Source organism: Pavona decussata, unplaced genomic scaffold (assembly GCF_977016875.1).
Source record: "Pavona decussata unplaced genomic scaffold, jaPavDecu1.1 SCAFFOLD_307, whole genome shotgun sequence".
Classification (NCBI taxonomy): domain Eukaryota; kingdom Metazoa; phylum Cnidaria; class Anthozoa; order Scleractinia; family Agariciidae; genus Pavona; species Pavona decussata.
Window position 1 is genome coordinate 108,458 of NW_028145700.1, and position 25,315 is coordinate 133,772.

The window sequence follows — 25,315 nt, forward strand, 5'->3', positions numbered from 1 at the left end:
TTAGAAATGTTACGCCCAAAGTGGAGATTTTTCGAAGTTAGTCTGCATAACAGGATTTTCAGTCAGCCAACCTCGAACCGTGAGACATTGTTCGAACTAAGGTTTTCGAAGAAATACGTCTTTTGAGCCACTTCGCACTTGTCTAAATAAACGCCTGTTATACATGCTATGAAATTCCAAGTGTGGACGGTGGTCTGCAAATGATGACATCACAACGTCAATAGACGTCACCAGGCTCCTGACGTCACTTGACAATAGGGAACTTAAGCAGCGACGACAGCAACGCCATCGAAAACGTCCCTTGAAGATATAACTTTATTTTATTTGTGCTACTTCGCGATTATCTCAACTCGTTCAACTTTTAAAGAAACGGCGAACTACCCAGGAACCAAACTTTAGGAGCGGCGTTCAAGTTTACAGAAAGAGAATGAAAAATTCACCGTCGTTTGCTCACATTCTCCACAAAACCTTGAATTTGGTCATTACACGTTGTTGTTTTGCAGAGGACGGCAAAAAAAATGTATCAAAATTTAAAACGCACGTGCAGAGCGAGTTTTGCGGTGTCATTAGTTGCCGTCACCCTCGTCGTTCTTTAAGTTCGGATCCCTAATAAACGCGTGGATGGCGAGCCAGAGGAATAAAAATTGATACGTATGGCTAGCTCAGTTGGTTAAGTACCAGACTGTGGAGAGCTAGGCCCGCACTCTCCTGAAATAGAGTGGCACTGTCGCTCGCATAAGCTTCGAAGATGATTGGTCATAAGTTTGTAGGTGGCCTGTATCGCGGGCGAGCGAGAAAGCCGCGAGTAGCGCGGGCGCCGGAAGGCGACTCCCGCGAATTTCGTGTTCGCTCTGTTTTTTTGCGTTCTTCCCCGCAGATTCTTGAGCAAAAGAGAGACTGCTCGCAGTCCATAACATCCATTGCTTAGACCAAGCTGTTTTGATAAGCATGATTAACAGTAACAAGAACGAGTTAGTGAAACTAGTACTAAGGTTTTATAACTTTATTTGCAAAGAAACCATAATGAATTAATTAAAAACAATTTATTTATTTGTTTCAATTATAATGTAATAAATTAGATATTTTATTATGTTTGCAACAAACCAACAGAAGCAATCAGTAACCTATACCACGTGGAGCAAAACTATTCCTGTATACAAGAGATTATGATCATGTTCTTTTCCTGGCGGACAATCTCCAGCGTAAATCATATCGGAATAGACCATTTCCGAGTTGCTTTGAACCTCATTATGAAAGCGAGGTTAAGTTTAAAGTTTTTGTTATGAAAATTAGTTTTCATTCGTATACAAACAAAACTAATTTTCATATGAAAAGTTTTGCACTTAGCTTCGCTTTCATAGTGAGGTTCACAGCAACTCGGAAATGGCCTATTGATACTTTTAAATTCGTTTGTTTAATTTTCACAAAACTGGCTCACAACAAAATCTCCCTCTCCACCCTAGGTGTACTCCACAAATCTAACTGTCACATCTAAATACAATAAATATTGCGACATCTCAACAGGGGAGGGGAAGGGAGGGGAGGGGAGGGGAGGGGAGGGGAGGGATTACAGTCGTTTTTCTTACTTTTCTTCATACCATTATGAATCGTAAAGGACTCGTTTGATGTTACGTTGTCTACGATCAAAAAATGCAATCACAGGTTTGTACCACACGGTCTCGTAAATCGATGACAACACAGAGATTTAGAATCGCGTTTACGGCAAACGGCAAACGTGAGATTTGCGTTTATGTTTTCTTGAAATAATTAGTGCATACATGAGAATAGTGTAAAACAAGTTTGGCCTTCCTCAGTACATACTACCACAAAACTACTCAGTTTTACTGAGAAACTGAAAACAGCGAGCGGCAAATGAAGGGTAAACATGATCACTTGGCCAGTCTTTCCTGCCGTTTGCCATTTGCCGTAAACGAAATTCTAGTATCTCTATCATTTTCACCTTTTTTGGGTTCATAAGAAAAGGCAATATATTAAAAAAAAAAACAAGTTTTTCGGAAAATGAGGAATTTGTTGAAACCTTCGGTATAACAAATAAAACTGATGCCGTGAAATACCTTGTCAACAAAGTACAACTGAATCCTTAATTGTTTTGATTGTTTCTTTTGTTTTGTTTTGTTTTCTTTTCTTTTTTCCTATTACTCTCACTGACTGAATATCACAGGATTTTTCTCCTGGCAAATAATTTGGACATCGGTTTTCTAGAAATAAAGAACTATTTTCTTGGAGTTCTTTTGGATGCCTTAAGTGACTGACTAGAAGTGTATTTTAAAAGGAAAGCCTAAAGTAGGATAACAAACTGAGATCTTATGGTAATCGTATGACTATCATAAGTTTCAAGGACTCAAAGAACGAATATTCAGCGAAAGCACTTGTTCAGTTACCGTTGAGTCGTCATAATTTTAAAACGTTGTAATATTACAAAATATATATTCCTCAACACATTGTTAACTCCTTTGCTTCTAACCAGTTTGACGTTTTACCCTAGATACCGTCGAAGTTCCGTTAGCGGTCTCTCAACTGGTGTGAAAAAATGTCTTGTCGACGACCAAGCTGTTGATGAAGCCTTCCTTGACCATTTTCTCTAACTTTGTGACGTCACCAAGGAGTTTTAGTGACGTCAGAACTTTGGAGAATCTTGGTGCGTGCGCAGGTTCACGGACCTCTCTGTTGATGAAAGAAGACTTGCTGTTATCAAGAGGATTGCCGAAAGAATAGATTCATTGATGTTAGGTGTTTGAGCGAGGGGTACAAATAGATCTGAAGGGCTGAGGGTCTGAATTAGATTGGCCAAAATTTTAACCATCAGTTGAGAAATGGCAGGGTTTCTCAAACTGAAAGCTGAGAAACGTTGAGGAAGATGTTAGCTGAGAAGGCTAAAATTTGCCTGATTATAGTGTGAATTTTACTTTTTAAATGACCAATAGTATTGAAGAAGTTCTCTACAGGTCTCAGGGTATTACATCTATTGCACTGTGGAAGTCGTGCGGTTCAAATGATGTATAAACACACGCATGATAGAATGCTGGCCATGGCCTCTGCATGTTAACCTCAACTAACTTCTGAATACTCACGAGAAGGAGATTTCTGATACTACTGTCTTACTTCCAAGGGCTCTCTCGACCTGTGGATTACAAGAAAAAAGAAGAGCAATTACAACTAATAGAAATAAAATAATGTGTACTACAATGGCGATGAAAAGGTGGGGGAGCAGGGACTGGCGCAGAGGTGAGAGCACTCGCCTCCCACCAGTGTGGCCTGGGTTCGATTCCCGGACTCGGCGTCATATGTGGGTTAAGTTTGTTGTTGCTTCTCGTCCTTGCTCCGAGAGGTTTTCCTTCGATTGGGTTCTCCGGTTTTCTCCTTTCCTCAAAAAAACAACAAAATAAAATTCCAATTCGATCTGAAAAGTGCTCCCAATTAAATAAAGTGATTTCTGTTATTTTATTTAGTTTAGTTCACTTTTTGTCTTTCCGTTTTTTCTTGGATCTCTTATCTGGATCGAAAGATGCCAAGAAGAAGCTGTACGTTAAATATGGCGTCCGTGTCTGCTCTTACGGTATTTTTGGCGCAATTTATTGCTCTTGGTATCGGTCGTACCTATGATCAGTTTGGCTTGGACTGAGTTGCAGCTTTCAAACCTAAGCATGAATTTTATAAACTACAACTCAAACGCCCTAAGAATCAACAAGTATTTTTTCGCGTTCCTTTTGGAGTGTCTCGCAACTTTGTGTCACTATAAGGTTTAGACATCACGCTTTAACATGTGGTTATTTTCTCTGTGAGAGGCCGTTTTATATACAAGAGGACACATTATTCGTCTGGACGATTTTGGGCAAACATTCGTTGTTCGTCTGGTCATTCGTCTCTAGTATAAAGACGGGCACAAGACGCATTATGCGTCTGGATGAACTATGTTCCGTTGTGCATTGTTCAAGACGTACAGTGGAAGATACTTCGTCCATATGGGTGTCCCACTTTTTATCTCACCTCCTTTTTAACGTTCCTCGCAAGAATGTTATAAGCAGCTGAATTGTCATCTGCATATCCACCGTGGAAATCTTGATTCAAGACAAAAGTCACTTTCGTTCCGTGCCCTTTACAAAAGAAACAGAACCACAGACTAGTCACTTCATACTGGGTAACCTGTGATGGACTAGCATCCCATCCAGGGGGAAGTAGTAATACTCCTGGTCACTTCATGCTGGGTTTGCTGTGATGGACTAGCATGTCATCAGAGGGGATGGATGGAACAGTTTATGCTACAGAATGGCTGGAAACAGATGTATAAGATTCTCGTTGTCCAGGGGTAAGGCCCTACTATACGTAGTCGATAATCATAAACGTATCGAACACAAAGACGCCATCTGCACAGTCCCTTGGATTCGATGGTGTGCAGCTTTAACTGAAACTACTTCTCAACATATTTTAGGTTTTCCATTACTCATTTGTTCACCAGGGTAAAAAGACAATGTGAACTGAACTAACTGTATATCTAAGGACACACCCGAGATATGGCCATGCTTACGTCGTACGTGTAAACCAGCCTCAAGTGCTCAGCGAATTAACTTAATTTGTTTCAAATTCTATTGTCGTACTCGTACTTTTAAGTATTTTCCTACCCAAACTTCCCTAATGTTTGGAGAAAACCGCGCCTCCTCAAGAAGAACTAATAGTATTGAAATTGACCCTTTTACCTAAATCTGACTGAACTGTGACATCATCATCATCATCATCAGCAGCATCATCATCATCAACTTTATCATCATCGTCATTATTATCAAGGCGTGGTACTTCGTCACGGCCTGTACCTCCGACATTAGCTAGGTGAGATATTTTGAAGGCTTGTAATTTCCCAAGCTTCATCATTTTCTCCATTAGATTCATTTTCTCGTGGTGATGAGGAGCTGCAAATAGCTGCGTATCTGTTTCCTTCTCCACTCCACCAGCCCCGGAACCGGATGTCTGACTTTCATCCTGGCTATCAGATTGGAGGGAAGCGGGGAGACCGGAACCGGAAGTGACATCACGCGTTATGTCCAAAGGAATTCCGGTCTCGAAAATGGCGTCTTCAATGTCGTGTAAAGCGTTTCCAAGTTCACTGACAGAACCGGAACCAGAACCGGAACTCAGAGGGGCAGCACCGGAAGTGGAAACTTTGTCATCATAAGGACCAGCCAACACATCGAAATGCGGATGTTTCCAAACATTAGTAGAAGAATCACCGGAAGCCGCAGCGCTGCCAGAAGCAATAGCATCCTGCTCGGCCTTAGCTATGACTGATCTTGCATTACCGTATCCATTCTCCCCTCCCTGGGCACGTTCGGCCTCGTAACATCCGTCACCGGAAGAGCAACCAGAATCCAACTCTGATTCTGCAGAGGAATTGTCAAAGGGTGCATCATCTTCTCCTGAAGCGACGTCCTGACTGAGACCACCTGTGATTGGAGGATTACTTCTTTGACTTAAGCGTTCACCGGAGGTGACCTCTTCGCCGGACGAACTCTTGACGGGAAACTCGCTTTTCTGAGTAACGTCATTCTCACCGGAAGTTTGTGCGCCAGATGCACTTCCTTTATCAACATTCCTTGTAGTTTCTTCGCTGGTGGATTTCTCTGATCTGCGGCTTAGGTGGAGTTCTCTGTCGCTTCCTCCGTCGACTGCGTCAGGTTCAACTCTAACAACAGCCCAAAAATTAGCACCAGTAGGATCAACACCGGAACCGGAAACAAGCTCCTGCTGATCACCTGACTCGTCCTGCTGTTCAGCCTCGCCATGAAATCGAGAGTCTGTTTCTTTTGTTGCTGGTGCACGAAAAAGAGGCTCGTTTTCATCGTCCCCTGATCCCGAGAGGCCCTGGACTTCATCTTTGACTTTAGCATCTGTTTTCTTTAATTGTTGAGACGCGTTTCCTAAACCTTCAAAATCTGCGTTGATCTCCGGTACAACTCTATGTACGCCTCCTTGACTTCCGTCTAAGGAACCAGTATTGGAAGTCGCTTGTCCGGAAGCGCTAGAGTCACTCAGCAACTCTGAAAAGGAAAGACACTTGACATCAAATTAAGAGGTTTTTTGAATTGTACTTGTAAATTTTGGGTAAATTATTTCTCTTCCCCTGTCTAGGTCTTTCCATTGTTATGAAAAAAAAATCGTCCGTTCATATTGTCAAATTGAGATAAGTTTATCACTCAGAACCTCCCACTCAATCTTCACGACGCGAGAAGCTTGAGACTAGCTCAGTGAAAGATAGGGGACAAGGAGAGATTAGAAAGAAAAGAAAAAATTTTTTCCTTGCATTCTATACTCCGATCTCCCGCTCCATCCATAATTCCCGGTCGGGGTACATTCCTGTATAAGCTCAGTAAAGGTATGTGACGCGCCAGGGGGTACTCTTCTTTTAACCCTTCAAATAGTAGGATCTGAAAAAGGGTATAGATTTTTACCATTTTGGTCTTCAAAATTAACGGGGTAGATTTTACAGAAACGGGTATTAATTCTAGAAAACGGGTACGAATTTTAGAGGCCAGGTCTATAAAAGGTTACTGGAAAGTTACATATTATGGTCTGAAATAGGGTCAGGGTTTGAGGCAACCCCCCCCCCCCCCCCCACGGCCCAAAATTCCGAGGGATAGTTCCCTGGTCCATGAGCTCGGGTGGTACTACCTGTTATATGTTATATCGGTTTGTATCGCCCCAAAGGGTGGGGGTTTTTTTAGTCATTTTAGTCTGAAAACCGGTATCGATTTTCAGTTAACCATTTTACTCTGTCTCTGGGTCTTAAACTGGATACAGTAATTTTAGGGAACTGCAAAACCTTAAAAACTTCTCAATCACTTTTTGTCTGCAGACGAAATAGAGAGAAAAGGAGGAAAAAGAGAAACCAGAAGATACATTTGACGTAGTAAAGTTCAATCACCGGTACCAGTCTGCGACAGGGCTGGAAAATGGTATGAATTTGAAAATTATATAATTTGGTCTGAAACAGAATCAGGAATTATGCAGGTTTCAGTTTGTTGTAGCCTGCACCCAGACGGAATCAACCGCCGGTAAATACCGCCTGAGAATTAGCACCGTACCCAAAGTCCTTGTTCTAATCTAGAACAAGGATTTGGGTGCTTATTCGCAGACGATGTCTATACTGGCGGTTGATTCCGTCTGTGGCGCAGGCCAGTTTTCGAAAATCGGGTGGTACATCCCCACCACAAAATTTTAAGAGAACCCACCCACTCGGGTCCATAATGTCATGGTCACATTAAAGGTTTAACAAGTAATTAGCAGATATAGTTTGTAATAAAAGTTATTATACCGTCACATAGGCCACAAGAGTACGGACACACGAGGTTCATGTAGTCTCTGTAGTTCTTCAGTTTACAGTAATGACCCTTGGCCCACTCTCCACAGTACTCATAATGATCACGGCAGTCTGGTTAGGATTAGAGGATTAATTTGACAAACTGTTAGATAATGAATCATTATTCAGTATAAGACTGTCCAGCTGCAGCGTGGACTGGCAGTCATGAAAGACTCGGTTGATGTCGGTGAATGATGGATGAGAGAATTAACTCTGATCTGCAGTGTATGTTAACATGGTAATGTTTATAAAACGAGCAGGAGTGTTTTATCGTGTTTAAAACATGTGCTGCGAGTTTTTTGAACGGCTTCAAAAACATTCCTGAAAAAGCGTGTGTCCATAGAGTTCATAGCAATCATGCTTTTGTGAACGTTGGAAATTAGCATAGGAGAAAAAGACTACATACTAATGAGGAGTGTTTAATCAGCTGATAAAGCACCGCATAATAATAAGGAGGAGGTTTATCGATATAAAGTCACTGCACGTGATGTATTATCGACCACTTGATGGGTCAATGGGCTTATGAATTATTAATGACTTCTTGGACGTGCTATTTAAAGTGGACCCATGATTACCCACGAGCGTTAATGCTTCCCTTCACTGTGAAGATCGACCAATGTGGCAAGCGTTTTGAAGATATGTTTTAAGCGCAAAACTCAGTTTATAGCTACAACAGTAGGTGTAGACTTATTCAAATAGGTCTAATTAAAAATCGCTTTGGACCTAATAATAAATGGTGTTTATTATTTTGAGTTATTTGTGTTTTTATCGCATTGTTGGGATGCTTCATTTACAATTCACTCTAGCCTGGTACACGATGTACATCACGCCTTATCAGTCAAGTTAGAGCCACAGAACATGCCTCTTTTCGACAGTTCTCTTCCACAAAACGATATATGAAAAGACATCTCACTTTATAGGGTTAGAATAAGAATTAAGTTCATTTTCTGATGCTACTTTGGGGAGCAGCGATGGCGCAGTGGTGAGAGCACTCGCCTTCCACCAATGTGGCCCGGGTTCGAATCCCGGACTCGGCGTCATGTGTGGGTTGAGTTTGTTGTTGGCTCTCGTCTTTGATCCGAGAAGTTTTTCTCCGGGTACTCCAGTTTTCCCCTCTGCTCAAAGAACCAACATTTCTAAATTCCAGTTCGATCCGGAAAGTGTTCCCAATCAGTGCCCCGCGTCAAATACATTGACAGTTTAAATAAAGTGATCTTTTATACTATTTTATGATTGCAACCTTACCGTTAATTGGCATCGCATCCGTCAGGCAGAATCCCATCACAGCAACAAACAAAGCTATGTATTTCATCTTGCCTATAAGTCAAAACATCCATTGAAGTGTATTTTATTATTAAAATTGAAGTTATGATCGCTCAGATTATAGGGAGCCGAAATAAAGATAGCCCAACAAGAAAGAGAACGTTGCATGTACACGCCGGGAAAATAAAAGAGACAGGGAACAGTGGTAACCATATTTTTTCTTGACACAATTTGCAATTGATGTCCGCTCCCCCCCTCCCCCCCCCCCCCCCCGTACGCAGTAGTGGATCTAGGAGGGTCCTCTCCCCTCTTCCTTTCTCCAGGCCAAAAGATTAATTATGAAAACATTTTCTTATCCGACTCACCCGGCCCGCCTTTTTTAGGCACTTTAATTTAGATCGATTTACATTCATGTTTGAGTATAACGATAACGTTTCAATCCTAGAGTACATACATCCCCACGCGTGTTAACTTTAGACTACCATGTCTCGCAGCAATCTCCTTTTTTTGGCCTTTCTCGTGGTTAGCGGTAAGCAGCGGAAAGGAGCGCTCAGATCAGATCAAATACAAGCTAAGTCAACTTTTAAAAGAATCTTTTGAAACTTATCTTATAACCTATTTCGCGCAATCTCATATATTGCTTTAAATTTCAATTTAGTAACCGCGATAACATCCAGTCTGTATGTTTTGCTATGTTACAGAATCAGTGGGACTAATAGTCTTGTAAATTAACCTTGCTGGGTTCCCTGTGGTGGTACGTGCAACTTGGTAAATTACGGGATTCTTCAGTACACCCCGAAACAAGAGGACCTGGCAGTTTATTTCTTCAGTTGCTTTCAGTAAGAAATAATGCCGGGTTAATTTAAAATACTAAACATATTTTAAATTCAGTGAATATCATTGGTGTCAACTGAATGTTAGGTTCGTACAGGTTGTCAGATTGTGTCGTTGATCACATAGCAACCTGCGTGGGTTCGAATTTGGGTTGAATAGAACACACGGCCTCAAAAAAGAAAAGATTTCCTTAAGAATCCTGATCAGAATGAATTGAATAATAAAAATGTATCTAACAGCCTTAGATGGCCATGTTTGAGACGTAACAAGATCGGTGTGCATCTGACGTCATACAACAAACAATGTTGTTTAAAACTGAAAACTTGGCGTAGTTATCTCGTAAAATAATAAACGCTTGACAAAAAATACAGTGGCATAAACTTCTAACACCTCAGGGACGAAATTGTAACATTAGATGTTTTAACTGAAATGTAAGCCCACCTATATTCACCCTCCTAGTTTTTTTTTTTTTTTTTAACAAGTATATGTTCACTTTGCAATATGGCGTTTCAGTTAAGGATGTAAACCAGCTTAAAAGTTGGTTCTTAAATAAAGAGAAAATCTTACTGAAAGCTTATTCCATTAACTTCCACACAAAATAACTTTAAACATTAGACCATAATCTTTTGGTAGTGGAAAGCGTCGATCCTCCTACCGATAGGTAACAGTCACAGCATTTGAGAAACACCACGCTTTCGTAACCAAACTCCGATCCATAGAATCGAGACCGAAAAAAAGTTCCTAAAATTCAAAGCTCACACACCTTTTTTCTGGCTGTTCAATGTCGGAGTTAGTTGATTGCCAAAGGATTGGATTAAAATTTTCTCCTTGAATGTCGGACCAAAGACCAAGGGATCATACGATATTGTTTCTCTTCCACAAAAGACAGCAACCTGTACCACATGCTAGAGCCTTTGTTTAAAATAGTCTGTTTTTGTAGCGTCTTGCAAATGATCAAACATTTATGTTCTAGAAGCAGGGACCAACACTTTTAAATAGCCACAGACAACTGACTGCGTGCAGGAGGGAGGGGCTATTTTGTCTGTTTACGTATCCGTGCAAAAGCAATTTCGCCAGCCAGTTCACCTCAGCAAAACTTATTTTGGGAGACGGAAACTTTCGAATATTCCCCTTTTCTAATCTCCAATCAGGAAACGCAAAATTGCCACACTTTCATTCTTCAGGTTTTGGCACGTAACAAAGCTGCTTAATGAGGGAAGAAAATTTCTAGCTAAGTCGATAAATTTGGGAATTGAAACGCGTTTAAAATAAAGGGCATGTTTGCTAGAGAGTTCGAGACTTTTGAACTCAAATTTCAACATAATTGTTTTTTGGTAAGATTTCGAAGTGGGATTTTTTTTATCACTCTTAGCAGCAAAATAAACGAGACAATCACTAAATAAAGTTGTCAAAAATTACTGGTGCTACTAGTTATAAGTTTATGGCGTTTCTTGGTCATTAAAGAAAATTTTGCACCAACACACCACCGAAACCACCAAACAATGCCAGGTAATATTTCAAGAACTCATTTCTTACTGGTTCAAATGATGGCATTAAAATGGATGGATGCTCCGTTCAAAGTGTTATATTTCGATAGTCATTGGATATTAGCATTTATCCGCTCCAATTGATTGAATTCGTGCGTCATCTCATCAGTCTTAATATAACAGAATTTGTGCAGCTAAATGAGGGAAATAGCTACATTCTGTTAGGCAAGCAAATTCGCGTTTTGTTCTGGTAGATACATAACCGGGTAAAACAATGAAATAGAGACGGAAATTTTTCGTTTTATCTTTTAGCGACGACAGTAAAAATTCAGAGCAGCATTATCACCATATCACGACTCAAGCTCCAAGACAGACCAAGAGGATAGGGGCGGCAGAAAAAGCTCGCAAACCAGGAATTTTTTTAACTCGCGCTTTGCGGAAAAAAAATGAAACCAACAAAAACCCGCAGGACAAAGAGACCTTCGTCAGCTCTAGAAACGATTCGAAAGTCGGAATCAATTTGGTACCCATACCACCCTCCTGCCTAGGCACCACTTTAGTTTTGGGCCTTCTGTGAACCCTTCCCGCGTTCCTCTCGGCCACTTAAGAGCAGTAGTATACACTCTCCGATCTGAAAAATTTCATGAAAGCGCGCGAAAAATCTCTGGTACCCGAGGAAGCAACTATTCTTTAACGGGAGGTTCAATTTTGTGTGAATCACGACAAAGGTGTTCGCGTCCAGTCAAGAAGGAGATCTTTGATCTTTTGCAGTTAGCGACACAAGCACACTCGGAAAAACGAAACTCCGAGTTCTCCCAACAGAAGTCGAACCTATGACCTTCTGATGAAACAAACTTTCGAGTGTTTGATATGGCTTCTCAAATGATCAATAATTCTTGCAAGGCTAAAGTTGGCAAAATTTTATGGTAATTAGGATCACATATCCAAACCACGGTCACGGTAGTGATTTTCTTTGTTTTCTCTTGGTGAATTATTAATGAGTTTGAGAAGTTATGTTCAAGCCTGGTGAATAAATGACAGATGTATTTTTTCAGTCAGCAACACAACCATATTATTTTTGAGAGTACCCCTGTGTCACTGCAAAAAGCATCAATTTTTTTCACCAGATTTAAAACATAACATCACATTTCTTTCCCAAGGTGAGCTCTTTTGGTATATGTCAGAACGTTCCACTGTACTAATTTAATCGATGGGTACAGTCACAAAATAATCCATAATTTTACTTTTATTCTTTAATGGTGTCATTTTGATTTGTTTCCTCGTCTTCGTCTATGCTTTTATTTTTCGTTTCTTGCTTTTTCTCCATCATGGACGAATGGAATTTTCGCATCTTCATAAGCTTGAGGCTGGCGACATCACAATTCCACTCCCTGGTGAAAAACGAAAGATGCAGTTTTATTTATAAATCTAGCGCCAGTTGTTCAAAGAGCGGATAACTTTATCCAGCGCGTAAAATATATTGGTTTAAGTATATTTTATCCGCTGGATAGCGATCCATCCAGTGCACAAATTTATCCGCTCTTTGAACAACTGGGGCCTGAAAGTAAATTGAGTGGAGAAGTTTCCTAAACAATAGAACACCAAAACCTAATGAATCCGGGGGTCGTGGGTTCGAATCCCGCCGAGGTCGGAGACTATTTCTTTGCCTCGTGCAATCTCCTATTTTCCTTTCTCGGGCTAACGCTGGGTGGGAAGTTCATGGGTTCACTTTAACATACACTGCAGAGTTAATTCCCCTTTAACAGACTAGTAAAACTGACAGTAACTCGATTGTTTCTGATTACAGGGTTTGGTACAAAACTGGCCCTGAAATCCGAATTGCTTTCGATCTATTTCGGCCTACGGCCTGGATATCGTGTTAGAGACATTGTTACTTATTTATTTTTCAACCTAAACGTTCAAAATCAATGAATCTTCCTTTTCTTTAATTTGAGCATTTCAAACAAAAGAGGAGGCGATGCTTGAATAACTCCAGTTGTGATGAGCTTATTCTACCGAAAAATACAGAAAAACGCCCGAGTTTCTCAGGGTCATGAAAATACCAGATGTTACGTATTCATCACACAACGCAAGCTCAACAGGGAACCCAACGAGAACATTTAACTGGGGAAAATACTTAAAATGTTGTCTCCCGTGTTCCCAGCTTTTTTGTGACCTTTTAAAGACAAATTTGTGTAAGTTAAAGGGGAAGTTAGTATCATGGGGTTTTTGACCTCTTTTGTTAAAAATAGTGTAATAAGACAGGGTTTGCCTGTGTCATTACTGAATAATACATCATTCTCATTTGTTCACCAGGCTTAAAATATTACATCACTTTTCCTTTCCTTACGCATATGCCACTCATTGACATTCCAATCCTATCAGTATGCAGGATGTTTGTCCCATGAACCTAGTTTAACGGGCTTTGCTTCCACGAGTCTCCTGTAGCTCAGTGGTAGAGCATCCAAACTAGTAATCGGAAGGTCTTAGGTTCGACTCCTGATAGGAGCACTCGGAATTTCTTTTTCTGAGTTTGCCTGTGTCATTACTGAATAATACATCATTCTCATAAGACCTTCACTACTTTACTACAAAACAATTCTAGAACAACGAGAGGAGAGAAATCAACTCAATTCCTGACCGGACCAACTCGTACTCTGTTCTGGTGAATTTTGGAAACAAAACTATGAAAACTTGAAAAACATTAGCCTAATATTTTACAAGTTTCAATCCATTCCGACATACTCTATCTCTGGCCAGAGGCACTAATCAACAGTTTTATTGTACTGGGGTAATAATTTATAACAAAACTAGACAATTATTTTTTGTTTCTGTTGTCAGACAAATATTTTTGGGGTTTTGAAATGACATCATATTTTCGTGATACTTTCCCTTTAAGACAGACTGATCCATTCGGATGCTTTCGCTGCAAATTTAAGTTGCAGAAAGTTTAAGGGAACTAAATCACATTCTCCGGATTTACAAGCTGTTGTTGGTTTTACGAAAATTCTCGCTGACCTTTTTTCTGCCACATACTTGCCCTCTCCGAAAACAAAAGGAATGGTTTTCCAGTGTTACAAAATATTGTTCTGACATTTTGCACAAGAAAACTTTTTTTAGATTTTCTTAACAACTAAATCTGAATTTCTGAGGCGATCAAGGTAATCCAAACAGATATCCACTGAAATACACCACTGGATATCCCTTTGCTCTGCGGGCTTCCTGCTAATCCTATACTATAATAATAATAATAATAATAATAATAATAATAATAATAATAATAATAATAATAATAATAATAATAATAATAATAATAATAATAATTTATTTCTATAGCGTTTATTTCTAAAAAGTCCATAAGTGCTTCACATCAAAATTGCCTTAAAAATTAAAATTAAAAATATAACTAAAATAAATAAAAACTTAAAATCACTTCCCAGTGTTTAAAACTTTTTCCTAATTAATCTCAACAATAAGTCTTTCTGAAAAAGAAAGTCTTCAGGCCTTTCTTAAAGCTACCTATGGAATTGCACATCCTTAGCTTCAGTGGAAGAGCATCCCAAAGCTGGGGGCACATATAGAAAATGCCCTGAACCCATACGATTTTAAATTGTACAATTGTGTCTTCAGAAAATGCATATTTCCTGATCTAAGGCTACAGCCAGGTATATAAAAGTCTAAAAGTTTTTGAAGATAAGCAGGTGCCACACTATTCACTACTTTATATGCATACAATAAGATCTTAAATTCTGCGCCTATGTCTTACCTAAACTGGGCCAACGTTTTCGCAGATGTAAGGTCTGGAAGTTCTGTGATGGAAAACAGAGAAAAATAATACAAAAAAGATGAGAGAGTGGTTGAAAGATTTATAGAGACTTGCCTCAAGTCCTCTTCCTATGCGCCGAAAGAGTGGCTGACGAGCGACAAAGTGACTGGACTCCGATGAAAACAGACTTTGAGAAAGTCTAAGATTTATGCAACAGTTCTTCTTCTTATTATTATTGTTATTATTATTAAAGACATATATGTAATTTTATTATATAGATGCAAGTGTATAATTTACTGGAAAATGCACCACACACAAAATTCATACAAAAGTACATCTGTGACCTAAGCGGCATATTTTTCATATCCTCACTAGTGAAGATATTGATGATGTCATAATTTTCTCACTTTTCACTGTTGTTTATGCAAACAGCTTGGTGAAAAATGGCCAGCGATAGATTTGTCTATATAATAAAAAGAAAATTACATGGTGGCTTGAAGATATGAATTATATTTTATCGTGTTATAAACAATATTTACTCACTTACTGTGCTCATTCGCAAAGTATTGTTTTTACCACTCGAAAGTGAAATTCATGAATATCTTCACACTACCATGTAATATCCTCCAAATCTTTTTCTCACCTATTCCACATGTGTTGTAAAGTTCCCTTTCACGTTCGATGACAGTGTTTAGCGTGTCTTCTCTTGATGCATGAGCTCTGCCTTGTCTTCCCTTTATACTGTTCTGTTCATTAATTTTTTCAAGTTCATGGTCAAATCTATGTAAATATCTGAGGAAAGAAATCAACACTCATCAAGTTACCTACAGTTAGTTGCAAAATTGATGAAATAATATCGCCAAAAACACACCCCTCAATGATGAATATTAGCCCAAGTGACAATGTAAGGCCATGTTTGCTGCAAAATCCTCCTCCTATTGATTCAATGTTGCTGCCTAATGATTAGCATGTGGTCCAGGTTAGATTCATTAACTTTGTAAACACAGGACACAAAATATTGCGCATGTATGCAAGAGTGTCTCAACAATTTTTGCAACTAATATTTGCAGCTGTATTACAAGCTGCTGGTATAGTCAACAATAGTGACAACACCACTTTATGTTATATTTTGCAGCGACAAATTCTGAAAAAAAATACTTGTTCAGTATCCTCAAGTACTTAAATTGCTATTGTTTTAAAAGATCAAGCCAAAATCAATTTAATAAATAAATATGGATTGAACATTTACCTTTCGATAAGATCACACACTTCAAAGCATGAATACTGTGTCTTTTCTTCTCCTACATTTTCATAAAACCATCTAAACTTTTCACCCACTGCAAAACAGATTATACATGTAAAATTTTAGTATTTGGTCAGTTTCAGGATGTACCTAAATAGCCACTGAGTGTAATGTCAGAAGCAAATACCTTTGATTTGAAGAAGGTAGTTTCTCTCTGTCTTTTTCCTAAAATGTAAGCACTTAAAACATCAGTCTATTGCAAAACTAGTTCTGTATTCCTAGTACCCATACCCTGCAAACAAGATCTCTATTTAAGATCAGCCACAAAAGAAATTGTGCAGGCGGCGAGCAAAGCATGCCACAAGAGCCACTCCTGCCCCAATCCTCTCGCACTTTATACTCTCATGGCTGACCAAATAGAGAGCTTGTAGCCACTTCTTCTTTGAGGCTTGCCTTCTCTGGTAAAAAAAAAATATTATTATCATTATTTTTGTTTCGATTTCTCCTACTAGGAAATCCTGCTTCGAAAGACTTCCCAACCATCTCAAACATACAAACATAGGGAGGGAAATTGGAGGAAGTATGAACTAACAGTTAGGCACAACATGATCTGAGAGAGGGGGAGGGTAGGGGGTATGAACCTCCCATTTTCCAGACCCTTACTTCTGAACCCTGCCCCCCCCCCCCCCTCACCCCCAGCCCTAAATTCTTTGGTAGCTCACACCACCTTTCCCTGTAGTTCATTATCATACAAAATTTACAGAATAGTGCAATTTCCCCCTTTAAATATTTAATTTTCCATCTTCAATATTTTTTCCACTCAGTTCTGACCAAATGTCTCCTGGTTTCTAGGCTCCGCCCTTCTCAGCGAGTCATTGCACCCTGGTACCTCTCCAAAGACAAGCTACAGGAACCATTCCCAGACGAAATTAGACTGGGAACAGTTTTTGTAGTGGGGTGCAAGGTGCACAAAAAGCATGGACTGTTGGGCTCACTTTGTTTGTCCATTCTTGTGTGCCCTTTACCAAACTACAATGTATCATACCTGTAATCAGGCTAGGTATGGCAGGATACAGAAAGTATTGATTTCATGAGTGCCAAAGCGCTAGCACTTGAAGGGTTGAAAAGATTACAAACTACACCATGTTCCCTGTACCTTTGTAACTTGTCATCCCTGTGAGCTTGCCGTGCCAATTTTGTGGCTTTTCTAGAATTGGGATGAACAACTTTCTTACAGTGAACTCTTGATTTTCCTTCTTTAGGCTATAAAATGAACAATTATTAGCAAGTTATAATAATGCTATTATGACCATTCAAAGGCTAAAATTTAGCTTTAATTGCTCTCCTCCCCTGCAGATTGCATGCCCGGGGAGGGGAGGGGAATAAGACAAAGGAAGGGCTGAGAGTACAAAGTTTTGTCTTATGTTGAATATTGTTGGCGCATTATTTTGGCCTCATTTTTCTCGAAAACTAAGTATAAACCAGCGGGGAAAAACACAGAGGGATGTTCTCCGGCTAAATTGAAAGCAACATGCAAAAATTCTGGTACTTTTGAGCAAAACAAAAAATTAGCCTAAAATTCGACATAAGTCGGTTATACTCTCAGCTCTTCAATTGCCCTCACCGTACCACCCCAAGAGTCTCCTTAGCTCAGTTTTCCAAACCCTGAAAAGCAAGTGGGTTCAGTGGTCGGTGTTAAGAAAATAAACCCCATCCACCACAGTGATTATAGTAAACGACATAGCGATTTTCTTCCAATCAGTTTTGTCTAAGCTATTAAACTGCTCTGGCCACTTAATGTGAAGATTTGTAAATGCAGCAGAAGAATAATCTTATTCCAAGGTGAATAATATATATAAGTCGAGCTCTGCGAGCAGATCTTCCAAGAATTATGGGGTTTTCCTTGAGATTTTCAGTCATAAATGATCAACAATTGACGTAGCAATATAACAAAGACTCAAACTTACCATTTTTAGTCTACGAACGACAAACGTAAAGGAAAATATTGCCCACAACTGTTTCTTGTTTTTGTGAAATCTACCACGTGAAATTTAAATGAGCCTGCTGACGGTCAGCTGTTACCTAATCAAAGATTATGCGTATTGCTGCCCCTAAATCAAGATGGCGGCCAGACTGAAGGGTTTGAAGACAGCGTTTGGTAAAATGAACAGGATTAATAATATGTTTCTGCCTCAATTTGAAAACCTGAAGCAGCGAAAACTTGGCAGGTCAGCTATCAATATTTTTGTTGACTACAAAGCTGTATTTACGGACTTCTATCAACAAGCAAAGGAAAAACCATTTCGATTTCTCACCGCGCTTGCTACGTTGGGTGGTGTGTACTACGTCTGCGAACAGAACCCTGACGTAGATTCTTACGACGACGCTGTATTGGAATGCGCTAATGAACTCCTACAGATAAGCCATCTCATAAGGAATCCATCCTCCGATAGTTACGTGCAGAAGATACTGAAATTTCGTAGTCAGGACAGAATTAAAATTCAGAGTTTTGGCCTCCTGTCAGTCGTATGGGTGCCAGAATTTGGACCAGACTGTGATCTGTACGAGAAACACTGTTATTATACTCAACCGAGATGGAAGACATTTCCACAGAGAGTGATTGATGTTGGATTCCTTGGGCACTGGTATTGCTTAGAGAAGGCTATGAAAAACTACGACGTTAACGAAGCAGAATTGGCTGACTGTCCGCCGGACATAGATTAAACTTGGTATGGAAGTATGAAAGTCCACAATTCAATGTCAGTTTAACAAATCGATGGCAGTTTTCTATGGTTTATACTATTATAGATAATAAAATGATGCCATATTTAAAATGTTCAAAACTTGGCAGTGAAACCACTCACCTATGGCTCGTGGTTCCACTTTAACAATTTATGATGTCATTTTGTGATCTTTTTAACATTAGATTATGAGCTCAAAATTTCTATCGCATGATACTTCAGGGTGAAGCCTGAGTCAACTACATGTATCAAATCGAGAGCGAATAATCTAATTGTTTTAGTGTAAACCTACTAGTCGTTCAGAACCGCATTCATGATAGAACATTAGTAGATTTATACCAAAAGAGCATAGAGAGAAGAAGATAGAAATTTTGAGCTCATAATCTGATGTTAAAAAGATCACAAAATGACATCATAAACTGTTAAAAAATCAAGTGGAACCACAAGCCATAGGTGAGTGGTTTCACTGCCAAGTCTTGAACATTTTAAATATGGCGTCATTTTATTATCTATAATAGTATAAACCAAAGCAAACTGCTATCGATTTGTTAAACTGATGTTAGATTCTGGAATTTCATACTTGCTAGTGAGGATCATGAATAGCTGTGGTGTCAACAAGGAAAAATACCCAGCTTACTATCTCCTGTACACCGTTGATGACAGACACACAGACACTTGGCATTTGCCTGTTATTGATGAGGCACTTCTTAGACACTTGTTCTTTTTGAAGAGGGCAATGAAGTTGAGTTGACCTATTGTCTGTGGATATTGACACTCAATGTTTCATTAATTGAATATTTCATTCTGAAGAAAGCCTTGAAGCACCATGATATTATTGAGTCCAAGTCATTTTATTGTCTGCCAGACACACAGTGATGCTGATGACCTTGAATAATTTGTAACTAATGAGTAATTGACCCAGGAATTGAAATAAAAAATCTTTTAGTCAAACTGTAAAAATATCATTAACATTCCACAACATACATATCCCTAAGTCCCAATTTTAAATTTTTCCATTCTTGTTTTGGTTCTAGACTATTAGAATTCACTGCCAAAATTACCATTTGGAGGAATCCTTTTGGTTAGCAGCTGGTACCAGCCATATAGATTGATTGACTCAGCTGCTTTCAAATTCAATCTTGTGTCCCCCCCTCCCTCCCCCCGTAATGACTCGTGACTTCTCACAGAGGTGGGAGATAGTTTCTCTGCATTGTTTGCCTTTGCATCCCCTCCCCCCCCCCCCCCACCCAGCGTGGCCATTGATGTCGTTTCTTGAGTATTGAAAAGCTTTCCCGATTCTAGAATTAATGAGTGTAAGTTGGATATGAGTTTGAGATGATAGATAGTACATTGGCTATAATCATCCCATAAAAACTGTCTCATTAAAATAATAATAATAATAATAATAATAATAATAATAATAATAATAATAATAATAATAATAATAATAAGAAATGTTGCTAGATCTTGCGATTTCATTTTGCAAGAATGACCAGAAGATAATTTAATGGCCACTAACCCCATCAGAACTGTGGAATTGCATTATTCAATGAGACGGCCTTTAATAAAAAGTGATTATGAAAATTTATATGCAAGGTTAACCGTGGTCAAACGCAAAAAATTAGACTGAAGTACGTTAAAGATTAGGTCTCAAAGATGACAAGTTTTTTGCGCGATTGCGAGTTAACGAGTTGCGATTAACAAAAAAAGATTCAAGTTTTTTTTAACCTGTGCAGTGTGTGATGCTTTCTGTCTTTGTTTTCTGTTTGAAAGCACGACATCTGGAGAACCGATTCACCTGAAACTTTTTTAGTAAATCATAAAATGATTTAGTAAACTCAAAGACTCACAAAAATACTTGTCATTTTTAAGCTCTCAAAATAAAAACCTTATATTTGACCTACGTTTGACCGCGGCACACATGCAAGTAAGATGCGCGGCGCGGGAAGACTAGGGATTTTTAAAAGCAACGACGATGGCAACGCCAACGAAAACGTAACTTGAAAATATAAGTTCGTATTATTTGTACTACTTCGCGATTATTCCAATTTGTTCAATTTGTACAATGTGGGCGGAGTATCCGGGAATTAAATAGATAGGAACGACGCTCAAGTACTGGGAGATGAGAATGAAAGATTCACTGCCTGTCGTGTGCTCACGTTCTCCACAAAACCTTGAATTTGGTCATTTCACGTTGTTGTTTTGCTGATGACGGCAAAGAGATGTACCAAAACACATAACGCACCTGCAGGGCCATTGTTTTTGCTCATTAAACCTATTGTTTTGTGGCGTTCTCGTTGCCGTCGCCGTCGTCGTTGCTTAACCCTACTAGCTGGAGCGCGGAGCCTCTTGACAGCCGAGTACCCCACGCGCGCGCGCAAGAAATTCACCCACTCAACGTCATTGGCCCAAAAAGTCTTGCCTTTTTTTTCTTTGTTTGTTTGTTTTTTTCGCTGTCTACTCTTATCTTTATTCCGCATAAGGGATGGATTAATATCTAAACACACGTGGTATAATAACTTACTTCAAGTTGTTTTGAACTCGACCTCTATGAAACAATAAACGATAGCGCGTAACTAAATAACTTTTTTCTGTTCTGTAAAACGGAAGTTTAGGGTCAAAGTATCGCGTCAAGTTCGATTTCGTAATGTCTTTGTAGAGCGGTGAACGACTATATGTGATTTGTTCGACGAAATGCTTCCTTTGAAATGCAGAAAGCAATTTTGTTACGGGTTTTTACACGCCATGCTTTGACAAACAACTTCTGCAAAAAATGATAAGCATTGCAAACTTTCAATGGATCACAATACAATATGTATTGGCCCTTTTATCTTAGAATTAAAGGTTGAGTGATTTTCAAAACAGCTTTAGAAATCTTTTCTCACCAGTTTAGCACATAATTGAAATTAATTGAATGGAGCCTCCGAACAAATCCGTCAATACATTAGACGTTATGTCTAAATATACTTTCAAGTTTAATGTGTATTCCCCCACTGCACAAGTAAAACTTAACTTTAACGCTCATGTTGAGAATATTGCTAAGGTCCTGGTGTTTTTTATAACAACATTGTACTGAAACATGCCTCAGGCGAAACAAAACAAACTAATACTTGTTAAATCTTGGCGCCTCATATTCTTGTCATTATATCAGTCACGTTCGCCTCGCGTGTCCAATTAAGACTCACTGAGCTTGATCGCAGATCCGAAAGTCGAAAATCAAGAATATTACAGGCAAAAAATGATGTTGACTTGGCCAGATAAGAGGATAATGCATCCGTGATGGGCTTGTGTAATGATAATCTGACAGAGATACAGCACCATTAAATTGGATTTTTTTTGCCCTAGGGTAATTCCTGGAGCAGCAGGAAAGCCATTAATATTGTTAAACACAAAAAATTATGGGCAATACTGTCGAAGTTACGGTAAGCTAACAGTTTTGAAATCGATCTTCCCTTTTGGAAGACGTGTGTCGTTGAGTTTAATGCTCCTCCAAATTGGTTTTACATTTTTGTTGTAATCTCGTGACTGACAATTTCGTGGAATAATGCTTTGACCTCACACGCTGTGAATTGGGGTGAGTACAGACAGCAGGAAGCAAATAAGTTTGCATTTTTATTCTATTGATTTAAGCCTTGTTCAAGGTGTGTCTACTGACAACACTCCACTGCATTCAGGTGATTGTGCTCTGACCGGCTTGTTTAGGAACTTGATCGTGGTGACATTCAGTGCGATAATTCCATTCAACATGAACGTCCACCGCCAAATCACACTTAAAGTGGGACCTGTAAAGGTTTCGCCGTTCACAAGCAGTGAAACGAACGCTGTGCAAGCGGTGACCACAGCACAAGCTTCTCCATCGTTGGCGTTCGATTCTGGTCCAGGGTACGAGTCGAAGCCTTTGGAACTGGACTTACGAAATCTGAACCTCCCTAGCGCTGACACCCCCGAGCTAGACAACTCTTTACGAGACTTGCTTATGGAAAACATGAGATCTGGCAGCACAGTTTTGAACGAAGATAACGACGACGCTGTTTCAGAAGTTTCAACGTGCAGTTCCGTCTTTGCATTAGAGAAGGAGAATGACGGAGAATTATCCAGTTCACCGAGTCTGTCGAGACAAAAAACATCGAGAGCGTCTTCGTTAACCGGCGGATCGAAGGCGAAGACTTCCGAAGGCAGCAGCTATCATTCGTCGAGTGAAGCGGAAGAGGAAGATGGGCGGAAAGCGGCGATGAAAAAATCTGCCAAGAAAATCTCTGATCTGTTTACATTTAACTCGGCGAGTTTTAGCGCGAATGGAGCTAGCGAAGAAAACGATGAATCAAGACCGCCACCGGGGGAAAGGAGGAGGAAGTTAAGTATCACAAGGCGAATCTCGCCATTATCTCTGCATGGAATTTTTGCTGGAAATCAGTCTGTTGGTACCAACAAACAAGAACCTGTTAGCGAAAAACCCGAGACCAACAAAAAGACACGGAAGCTTTCGTTGACAATGTTTAACAAACCCTCGTCACATTCAAGTGAGAAAGAACGAAAGAGGCGAAATACTGATCCACAGTTGCCGCCAAACCAGCGAGTTGCGACTATAATTGAAAACGAAGAAAAGAAAAATGAACAAGATACTGCCACGGAGCGCAAAGAATCACAAACGAAACCTGTACCCGAACAAGCTTTATTTAAAGAAGAAGACGTTAAAATTCATGACCTAATTAAACATGTGCTGCGTGCTCATATGCTTTCAATGAAGGAATACAAGAGAGAAACATGTGACCGCGTTTGTAAAAGTATCTGCCGAATTTTAAAGACTCTTGTGGTTTCAATGAAGGCAAAGGAAAATGTTCCCCAGTGCAAGGTGGTCTGCCAAGCTTACATTGGATCCGTCAAAGAGGAGGGATTGTTTGCGACGGTTCAGACGCTTTGGGAAAACGAAAAAGACAATTTCGCGGCTGCGAGTTTTAGAAACGATTCTTTATTTGGATTTGCTTCTGTGATAACTGTCGCATTGTATTAGACCAAGATTCGATGGATAGCCTTCAAGTTTACTCTACTCGGCGAATGTGTTTCTTAATTTAATTTGTATCTGACTTGTTCAAACTAGCGCAAATTGGCTCCAACCAATTGAAAGCCAACATGTTCTTTTTCCAGCCAATCACTGAGAAGCAAAACCGAGAGCCAGTCTCGTTACTTGCAGTGTTTTCCCGCGCTCTTGACGCGCTTGGCACCAGTTTTTGCTTTCCCGCGCTTTTTGCTTCCATTGATTTCACGGCAGCTGCTTTTAGCTTTAAAACTGCATAACACTATAATCTTTTTCCTATTTAAACTTGTTTAGCGCATTGTACGCAATAAATGCAGCTAAATGTCCAAAGAAGCGATGAAATAAAGGGAAAACAAATTAAAGATAACCAGTGGTTAATTATTGCAGACAAATATCATCGAGAAAACGCCGCGATCTTTGCCCAAGTGCGGTTTTTTTATTCAGCTTACTGTAAAGTAGGGTAGGTTACCACAGCGCGTGATACACGCGAGAGTACGCACAGGCACTTGCTTGTCTAAGTTTTATCCCGAAATTGAAAAAATATTGGTTTTTGAAAAATAATCCCCAAATATCTTATTATCAGAGTTTTACTGAAAAACCTCATGGTAGAAAAATTAAACGAATGCTGTCCAACGTTCGACGATATCACCATCATATCATTATCAAGTCAAAGTGACTTTTTTTTTCGTGGTTTGAATTTAAATGAGTAAAAAGAATATAATAGACGCTTTGAAACAAAAACATTTTGAAACAATATATGCAATATGATAGATATTTTGAAACAAAATGTTTATTATATTGTTGTTATTCATTTATATTCAAATCACGAAGAAACAGTCAATTTGCGATGATAATGATGGTAAGTAATATCGTCAAATCGTCAGAGAGCATTAATTTTAATTCCCAAATAGCCGTTTACAATTGCGTCCTGAACTTAGCTCATAAGGTAAGCGAATTCATGGAAAAATTCCAGGGGGCAATCTGTTCAAAATTAAATGTGAGTGCAACAAAATTCTTGAAATGCAGCTGAAATGCGGGAACGTAGACAAGTTTGAATGGTGTGTTCGCAGACATCCAAACCCGACCCTGTTAAACTGTTGTAATTTCATCGTCATGCATCCTTAAAAAGCAGCAACCATAAGTTTTGGTTAAAAAGATGGAAGCCTGCACGCCCCCTACTCCATGTTGGCCGCTTTTCACCTCCGTCTTTAAATTTCAGGATTTGATATTGCTCGTTTAACCATATTTCTGAATTCTCCTCCACCAAACCACTGGTCCGTAGCAACGGCGGGGAGCAGGAAGAAAGTGTGATACTTGGCGCAAGTATCACACGGCCGAGGAGCGGGTATAAAAAAAGTTGAATTGTAAGCAATAAAAAGACCACCATTTTACACTTGAGGGAGACTGACTTTTTGAGGAAATGTCAATGAAGAAGTACTAAAAATTGCATTTCAAAGCTTCTAGATTTCACCATTTTCTAGGGGAGTATGCCCCAAGGACCCACTGTAAGCTCGCAACACTAGCTTGCCGCGCTTCTCCGAAAGTCTGGCTCAGGTCCCAACGCAAAAAGCTCTTTT

General features: G+C 39.5%; 4 protein-coding genes across 6 annotated transcripts; 2 read left to right on the plus strand and 2 right to left on the minus strand.

Annotated features, from left to right (window-relative positions):
• Nucleotides 1-1,960: 1,960 nt before the first annotated feature.
• On the minus strand, nucleotides 1,961-10,366 carry LOC146454227 (uncharacterized). 3 transcript variants are annotated; one of them, XM_085095691.1, is made up of 7 exons: nucleotides 10,231-10,366; nucleotides 8,615-8,688; nucleotides 7,325-7,441; nucleotides 4,716-6,050; nucleotides 4,009-4,115; nucleotides 3,093-3,142; nucleotides 1,961-2,685 (listed from the first exon to the last, which is right to left on the minus strand). In XM_085095691.1, the coding sequence occupies exons 2-7, from the start codon at nucleotides 8,679-8,681 to the stop codon at nucleotides 2,535-2,537; spliced, it is 1,827 nt and encodes a 608-aa protein (XP_084951817.1). In that variant the 5' UTR covers nucleotides 8,682-8,688; nucleotides 10,231-10,366; the 3' UTR covers nucleotides 1,961-2,534. The 3 variants fall into 3 exon arrangements, with proteins under 3 accessions (XP_084951817.1, XP_084951816.1, XP_084951818.1); XM_085095690.1 differs by lacking the exon at nucleotides 10,231-10,366 and having other exon boundaries at nucleotides 8,615-8,728; XM_085095692.1 differs by lacking the exons at nucleotides 7,325-7,441; nucleotides 10,231-10,366 and having other exon boundaries at nucleotides 8,615-8,689.
• Nucleotides 10,367-12,168: 1,802 nt separating this feature from the next.
• Nucleotides 12,169-17,999, minus strand: LOC146454228 (translation machinery-associated protein 16-like). Its single transcript, XM_085095717.1, has 7 exons — nucleotides 17,930-17,999; nucleotides 17,119-17,225; nucleotides 16,150-16,187; nucleotides 15,969-16,056; nucleotides 15,363-15,511; nucleotides 14,720-14,762; nucleotides 12,169-12,344 (listed from the first exon to the last, which is right to left on the minus strand). The coding sequence occupies exons 1-7, from the start codon at nucleotides 17,930-17,932 to the stop codon at nucleotides 12,200-12,202; spliced, it is 573 nt and encodes a 190-aa protein (XP_084951843.1). The 5' UTR covers nucleotides 17,933-17,999; the 3' UTR covers nucleotides 12,169-12,199.
• Nucleotides 18,000-18,040: 41 nt separating this feature from the next.
• LOC146454229 (mitochondrial import inner membrane translocase subunit Tim29-like) lies at nucleotides 18,041-19,654 on the plus strand. The gene has a single exon (XM_085095716.1). The coding sequence runs from the start codon at nucleotides 18,084-18,086 to the stop codon at nucleotides 18,684-18,686; it is 603 nt and encodes a 200-aa protein (XP_084951842.1). The 5' UTR covers nucleotides 18,041-18,083; the 3' UTR covers nucleotides 18,687-19,654.
• A 1,834-nt stretch (nucleotides 19,655-21,488) lies between these two features.
• Nucleotides 21,489-25,032, plus strand: LOC146454230 (uncharacterized). Its single transcript, XM_085095694.1, has 2 exons — nucleotides 21,489-22,277; nucleotides 22,378-25,032. Exon 2 carries the CDS (start codon nucleotides 22,449-22,451, stop codon nucleotides 23,712-23,714), a length of 1,266 nt encoding a protein of 421 aa, XP_084951820.1. The 5' UTR covers nucleotides 21,489-22,277; nucleotides 22,378-22,448; the 3' UTR covers nucleotides 23,715-25,032.
• Nucleotides 25,033-25,315: the final 283 nt, after the last annotated feature.